This window comes from Eulemur rufifrons, chromosome 27 (assembly GCF_041146395.1).
Source record: "Eulemur rufifrons isolate Redbay chromosome 27, OSU_ERuf_1, whole genome shotgun sequence".
NCBI lineage: Eukaryota > Metazoa > Chordata > Mammalia > Primates > Lemuridae > Eulemur > Eulemur rufifrons.
The window spans coordinates 13,519,320-13,527,410 of record NC_091009.1 but is presented as its reverse complement, the minus strand read 5'-3'; the positions used below and the strand labels follow the sequence as shown (position 1 = coordinate 13,527,410).

The window sequence follows — 8,091 nt, the reverse complement described above, 5'->3', positions numbered from 1 at the left end:
AATTAAAGCTGTAAATATTCTTTTACTTATTTATTTTGTTTATAATTGACACATAATTGTACATGTTTATGGGGTACAGTGTGATGTTTTAATACGTGTGTACATTGTAAAATGATCAAATCAGGATAGTTAGCATGTCTATCACCTCAAATCTTTATCATTTCTTTGTGGTGATAACTTTCAAGATCTTCTTTTCCAACTCTCCTGAAGTGTACAAACATTGTTATTAGCTATAGTCAGCTTACTATGTACTAGAATGCTAGGGCTTTTTCTTCTTGTCTAACTATAACTTTGTACCCCTTGACTGATAGCTCCCCATCTTCCTTTTCTCCCTCCCCTCCCTAGCCTCTGGTAACTACCATTCTACTCTCTACTTCTATGTGATCAACTTCCTGGATTCCACATGTAAGTGAGATCATGTGGTGTTTGTCTTTGTGTGCCTGGCTTATTTTATTAACACTGTGTCCTCTAGGTCCGTCCATGTTGCTGCAAATGACAGGATTTAATTTTTTTTTTATAGCGCAGTAGTATTCCATTGTATATACATACCACATTTTCTTTACCTATTCACCAGTTGATGAGCACTTAAGTTGATTCCATTTCTTGGCTATTGTGAATAATGCTGCATTAAACATGGAAGTGCAAATATCTTTCTGACATATAGACATCATTCAGTTCCTTTGGATATGTACCTGGTGGTAGAATTGCTGGGTCATATGGTAGTTCTATTTTTAATTTTTTGAAGAATCACCACTGTTTCCCATAATGGCTGTACTAATCTACATTCCCACCAACAGTGTATAAGAATTCCCCTTTTGCCACATCCTGGCCAGCATTTGTTACTTTTTGTCTTTTTGATAATAGCTATTCTAACTGGAATGAGGTGATATCTCATTGTGATTTTAATTTGCATTTCCCTCATTCTTAGTGATGTTAAACATTTTGTCATGTACCTGTTGGCCATTTGTATGTTTTCTTTTGAGAAATATTTATTCATGTCTTTTGCCTATTTTTTAATTAGAGTATTTTTCTTTTTGCTATTGAGTTGTTTGAGTTTTCTAAATATTCTGGATATTAACCCCTTGTTGGATGCATAGTTTGCAAATATTTTCTACCGTTTAGTAGATTGTCTCTTCACACTGTTAATTATTTCCTTTGCTGTGCAGAAGCTTTTTAGTTTGATGTAACCTTATTTGTCTATTTTTGCTTTTGTTGCCTGTGCTTTTATGGTCCTTTCTAAAATAATTCTTGCCCAGACCAATGTCATGAAGCACTTCCCATTTTCTTCCAGTAGTTAAATAGTTTAAGGTCCTGTAACTTTACTAAATTTATTTATTAATAGTTTTTTGGTAGAGTCTTTGGGATTTTCTATTTTCTATGGTCACGTCATCTCCAAACAGGGACAATTTGACTTCCTCCTTTTGAATTTGGATGTCTTTTATTTTTTTCTCCTGCCTAATTGCTCTGGCTAAGACTTCTGGTACTATGTTGAACAAAAGCAGTGAAAGTGGGCATTTTTGTCTTGTTCCAGATATTAGAGGAAAAGCTTTCAACTTTTTCCCATTCAGTATGATATTAGCTGTGGATTCATCATATATGCCCCTTATCGTTTTGAGATATGTTCCTTTTTACTAATTTGTTGAGAGTTTTGTCATGAAAGGATGTTGAATCTTATCAAATGCTTTTTCTGCATCTATTGAAATGATCATATGGTTTTTGTCTTTGATTCTTAATTTTAACGTGGTGTATTACATTTATTGATTTGTCTATGTTGAACAATCCTCGCATCCCTGAGATGAATTCCACTTGGTCATGGTGAATGATCTTTTAAATGTGTTGTTGGATTTGATTTGCTAGTATGTTATTGAGGATTTTTGCATCTGTGTTCAGAAATACTGACCTATAGTTTTCTTTTTTTGTTGTGTCTTTGTCTGGTTTTGGCATCAGGATAAGGCTGGCCTCACAGAATGAGTTTGGAAGTATTCCTTTCTCATCAACTTTCTAGAATAGTTTGAGGATAATTGTTATTCTTTAAATGTTTGGTACAATTCAGAAATGAAGACTTCAGGTCCTATGCTTTTCTTTGATGGGAGCATCTTTATTACTGCTTCAATCTTGTTATTTGTTATTGGTCTGTTCAGGTTTTCTATTTCTTCATGATTCAATCTTGATAGGTTGTACATGTCCAGGAATTATTTATCCATTTCTTCTAGATTTTCCAATTTGTTGGCATATAGTTGTTCATAAGATTCTCTTACGATCATTTGTATTTCTGTAGTATCTTTGCTTCTTTGTATTTTTGAAATTAGAAAAAAAAGAACACATATTATTTGTATAATCACCCTCCCTATTTTTAACATAGAAAAGAAAGTAAAAGCTGTGTTCTCTCACTTCTCAGCCAGAATCAGAATGATACAGGAAGACAGGGGTTCTCCCAGCCAGATATCCAGGGAGGATCTTGCTCCAGAAGCAGTCCTTCCCAAAGCCTCTATCTTTAAAAAGCAGATCGGTCCCTAAACTGACAGAGGAATGAAGAGGCTCAAGCTGTGGGGACTAGTAGGCATCAGATAGGTCAGTATGAGGGGATGGAAGCTAGATTGAAAGGAATCAAAGAAAGAATAGAAAAATAGAAAATGGAATATAGGATACTCTTGAGAAGTTTGTCAGTTTAAAGGGCAATAATAATAGTAATAATGGATAGTGATAATAATCATTTTTTTAGTTATTTTATGGAGAATCTAAACAACTTTCAGGCAGATAGGAAGGAGTCACTAGAGAAACAGAAAACAGAAGGGACACAGTGGCAGTGATTCTCTGGAGAAGCCAAGGCCTGGGGAAGGGACGGGCTGGGGTCAGGATCACAGGTGGAATACTTGATCTGGGAAAATGCAGAGATTATTTATTTTTTCTGAGGCAAGACAGAAGAAAGAAACATGAGTTAAGAGCCATTTGAGGCCGGGCGCGGTGGCTCACGCCTGTAATCCTAGCACTCTGGGAGGCCGAGGTGGGCGGATCGTTTGAGCTCAGGAGTTCAAGACCAGCCTGAGCAAGAGTGAGACCCCGTCTCTACTAAAAATAGAAAGAAATTATATAGACAGCTAAATACATATATAGAAAAAATTAGCCGGGCATGGTGGCGCATGCCTGTAGTCCCAGCTACTTGGGAGGCTGAGGCAGGAGGATTGCTTGAGCCCAGGAGTTTGAGGTTGCTGTGAGCTAGGCTGACGCCACGGCACTCACGCTAGCCTGGGCAACAGAGTGAGACTCTGTCTCAAAAAAAAAAAAAAAAAAAAAAAAAGAGCCATTTGAATTTTGAGTGGGGGCCTTAATCTCAACTGCAAAGAGGGAGGTTGGTACTAGAGGCTGGAGAGTTGTGACTTACAAACAGAGAACAGTGGGAATGCAATGGGCTAAGTTTGACATTGTTAATAGTATGTGGGATTTGAGTTTCAGGATCACCATAGAAATTGGCTGTTTTATTTCAGTTTGTCCTCAAAGAATTTTGTGTGGGAACCCAAACACTATCATAGTTGGTAACAACCATATTTAACTTTCTTAGGTAACACAGGAATCTATGTCTAAGTTACTGGGTTAAGAAATAAACTTCTTGGCCTTAGGAATATTCTTTGGGAATAGACTTGTGAGTCAGAGACCAAACCCGTTTCCTTAAATTTAAGTAGATTCTGGAGAAGATAAGAAAGATGTAAATGTTTGTCACATATGTTCATTCTTAGAAGCTGTTCTGAATTTAGTCTAAAGTCAAGAATATAGGAATATAAGTTAGGACTTATAGGTGTAGACTTGTGGAAGACCAAGAATTTGGACCTATCCTAGTCATATGCGATTGAAGAAATGCAACTTGAAGAGCCTTCATGAAGAGTCACATTACTGGCCCCTTCCAAAGTCAAAGTAACCTTTGGAAAAACAAAGGCTTTTGGAAAGTTGTTATTTGTCTGGTTAAATTTATTTAGGCATGTGTCTTTCAGATCTTTTTTTTTCTTTGAGATAGAGTCTCACTCTGTTGCCTGGGCTAGAGTGCCGTGGAGTCAGCCTAGCTCACAGCAACCTCAAACTCCTGGGCTCAAGCAATCCTCCTGCCTCAGCCTCCCAAGTAGCTGGGACTACAGGCATATGCCACCATGCCCGGTTAATTTTTCTATATATGTTTTTTAGCTGTCAGTATAATTTCTTTCCATTTTTAGTAGAGACAGGGTCTCGCTCTTGCTCAGGCTGGTCTCGAACTCCTGAGCTCAAAGAATCCGCCCTCCTCGGCCTCCCACAGTGCTAGGATTACAGGTGTGAGCCACCATGCCCAGCCCTTTCAGATCTTTTAAATATATTTTTCTACCTAGCAGCCTTGGCTCTTGATTACCATTCATTTAAGAACAATAGCTTCTGTTCTTTTTACATTGCATAATTAAAAAAAAACTATTTGACTTCTTTGGGCTCTACCTTTTTAAACTATAAAAGATAAAACGAATAATATTGGCTTTCCTCACCAAGGTTCCTGTAAAAATTTCTCCTGAAAGGAAAAAGTTGGACCCTTCTATTTTTATTTTTCTGCTCTCTTAGCTTTATAATCATTAATTATGTACAATTTCCCATTATACATAATATCTTCAAGGGCAGCACATGGTCTAATATACAGAGGGGCTAGAAACTCTCTGTCATGGTGATTAGCCTCATTCTCCTCAGGACAATGGGGGTACCACATTTTTTTACAAAGGTGATAACAGGATAATGAGGCCCTCTACCCTTCACATGGATTATTAGATAGGACTCTTAACTGTAAGTGCCAAAATCTCACTTGAGTCAGAGTAGACAAAATGGCAGCCATATTATGAATAGTTCATCTTATGAAACTGCCAAAAGTGCAAGAACCACAGAGCCTGGGGATCTGATGGCATAAGGACTCATGTCTCCTTTCTCTTTTTATTTCTCTTTGTGTGTTAACTTCATTGTCTGAAACCTTTCCATAAGGCTGACATATTCCCAGTTTCTTCCCTGAGAGGAAGGGGTTCATTTTCTCTGGAAGCTAAGTTAAAAAATCCTGGGAAAGGGGCTCATGTCTGTGAGAGAGGTAGGGAAGAAATATGGGTTATATGTGGGGTACTGTGATTGACAGACATCCTCAGAACCACATAGCAGAGGAGGGGAGCAGTTTCCCCAAAGACAAGTGCTGCAGGGCCACTGAAACAAAGAGACCACTATGGCATCTGTGTGCCTTTTTACTGCAAAGAGATTAGAGCAGATATGAAGTGTTAAACAACAGATGAAATTCCGTTGCCAATTTTATAAACATTTGTCCCTGCCACACATAAAATGAATGTAAACAAGAAATAATCTTTACCCTAAAGAATTTTATAACCCGTGGAGGGATTAGAAAGTGCATGGGTAATTATGATTCAAGAAAGAATATACCAATTATCACAAAAAGCTCACCATGTGCTCTAGAGAGTTCAGTGGGCAGGGAGAGACTGTATTGATTTGAACAGGAAAGACTAGGCAGATGCTTTGGACCTTAAGGAACATTAGGATTTTGATAAAAGGGGTACAACTTTGGACAGGTGTTGAGAGGGCACTCCCTCCATCTAGCTGAAACTGCATGAGGAATTCTCCTATGTGGGAAAGATGAGTAGAAGGCATTTGGGAAGCTGCAGAGAATCTAGCCGCAAACTGAAGGTGTGCATTAAAGATACATTACGGAGGTCCTTAAATGCCAAGTAAAGGAATGTGTAGTAATCGGAAGGGTGGAAATTCACTATGTGTTTGTGGTGGGTGAAGAAAGATTTTTGACACAGAGTTGAGGATAGAAGGAAGTACAAAGTTTATTTATTTTCTTGGAAAAAAAAAGAGAGAGAGAGCAAGAGAGAGGGAGAGTGAGTGGCCATGGCACATGAATGAAGGAGTAGAAATGTCGGGCCCCAGGGAAAGTGGCTCAGAGTTTTTAAAGGGTAAAAATGGCTTTTTTTCCCCCTGCTTCAGCAGACTGACGACAGAAGTGGCAGGGAAGCTGCTGTGGGTATCTTTTGTTTCTATTTTTTCTGTGAGGCTGGCTTATCAGAGCCTTTGGAATTTGTTTCTGACAGGAACTGAGGCAGAGAGCGGGAGTGGGGTGTTTGCACCCCTACTGTCCACTTAGGACTCTTTAAGGCTGAGAAAATGGGAAACTCTTAGCAATAATGAGTTAGGCCACCGGTGTTTTAATTAAACAAAACAGAGCGGGTAGTTGTGTTGTGAGTTTCCTCTATAAAGGGGCAATTATGTGTTGTGAATTTATTTCTGTTATTTTTTTGTTTGATAGTTTATTTTTCTCTGTTAGTCAGGTTATTAGTAAGGCCACCTTTCACTAATTATCCCATACTTTCTCTGCAGAAACCGAGGGGAGCACCAAATGATCTGCAGAAGAGGAATTTTGATCTCTGGACATGTCCAATGGCAGAGCTCTAATAGAAGAAAGCAGGACAATATCTGAAGGAGAGATGAGTGTCTGCTTCATTGTTTCTGTCAGCACCTCTGATGTTAGCATGTGTATGACAGATTGACACAGAAAGTTGGTAACTTCGCTTAAAGTGGGAAAATTAAGCAAGAAGATAATTTTTAAAGCATTGATAAAATTAGCTAGAGGTTCTCTAGGTGTGGCTTTGGGTCCAGCAGCATCAGCATCACCTGGAAATTTGTTAATAATTCAAAATCTTGAGCTCTGGAAGTGGGGCCCAGCAATCTGTGTTTTATTTAACAAGCCCTTCCTATAATGCTGATGAATGCTGAAGTTTGAGAACCACTGTGTGGTAGGCTGAAAATGGTACCCCAAAAGATATTCACAACTGAATCCCTGGAACCTCTAAACAGTACTTTATTTGGCAAAAGAGTCTTTGCAAATGTGATGAAAGATCTTGAGACAAGAGCTTATCCTGGATTATCTGGATAGATCCTGAATGTCATCATAAATATCCTTATAAAGACAGAAGGAGATTACACACGTAGGAGAGGAAGAAGCAATGTAATCACAGTGGCAGAGTCTGGGTTGATGCAGCCACAAGCCAAGGGATTCTGGTAGCCACCAGAAGCTGCAAAAAGAAATGAATGGATTCTCCCATAGAGCAAGTGGAAGGAACACAGGGGGCCTGGCTGACATCTGATTTCAGCCCAGTGAATCTGATTTCAAATTTCTGGTCCCTAGAACTGTGAGAAAATAAATTTTTGTTCTTTTTTTTTTTTTTTTTTTTTTTTAATTTCCCCGCAAGGGTAATTTTATTGATGGCTCTAGTTTATTCCCTCCCAAAAGACCAACGGCAACCAAATGAAGTAATTAACATAACCTCAAGATTTTATTGTCTTCATAATAAAACAAAAGACGCTTAGAACTGGATCACTTGGCCCTTTCTCTTCTTATCTCCTCCCAGTTTGAAATGCTTGCATCTCTTACTAGCCAGCATTCTCTTAGATCTGCAGTTGGGCTCGACACACTCAAGCCTCAGCGCAATCTTCTTTGTAGTTTTAGCCTTTTTCCGGAAAATCAGCTTAGTCTGCCCACCATAGCCACTCTGCTTCCTATCATAACGGTGCTTTCCCCGGGCATACAGAGAATCTTTGTCCTTCTTGTACTGTGCCACTTTGTGGGGTTGGTGCTTGCCACATTTCTTCCAGAAAGTCCGGCGGATTTTAGGAACGTTCACCATGTTTGCGTTTGCGCTATCAGCAACCATTTTTGTTCTTTTAAGTCACCAAGTTTGTGGCAATTTGTTAAAGAAGCCAAAGAAAACTAATACACAGTGAAATAAAGAATGAAGAACTATAGGCTAAAGTACTTAAAATTTTATTAAATTCTTATAAGAAAATATACTTGCTATTGTTAAAAATTTCTAAAAATAGTGATTCTTTTGTATTATATAAAATTTCCCACATCTAAAACATTTTTCCTAAAACAGTTTGCCATCAAATGTTAAAGTGTAATAATTTTCATAATGTTGGCATCAAAGATGGCCTTTATCTTGATTTTCATATGATAGCTAATCTCACAGGAAAGGAAATAAATTCTGTTGACAAGAGAAGAAAAGCAGGAGACATTTTGCTTATAGATGAGATTTT

At 38.2% G+C, this 8,091-nt stretch overlaps 1 protein-coding gene across 1 annotated transcript; it reads right to left on the bottom strand.

Annotated features, from left to right (window-relative positions):
- Positions 1 to 7,361: 7,361 nt before the first annotated feature.
- Positions 7,362 to 7,682, bottom strand: LOC138375761 (large ribosomal subunit protein eL42-like). Its single transcript, XM_069459571.1, has one exon. The coding sequence runs from the start codon at positions 7,680 to 7,682 to the stop codon at positions 7,362 to 7,364; it is 321 nt and encodes a 106-aa protein (XP_069315672.1).
- Positions 7,683 to 8,091: the final 409 nt, after the last annotated feature.

What these genes read in the sequence shown, in the direction of transcription:
- LOC138375761 (XM_069459571.1), bottom strand. Translation starts at nt 7,682, where the DNA reads ATGGTGAACGTTCCTAAAATCCGCCGGACTTTCTGGAAGAAATGTGGC.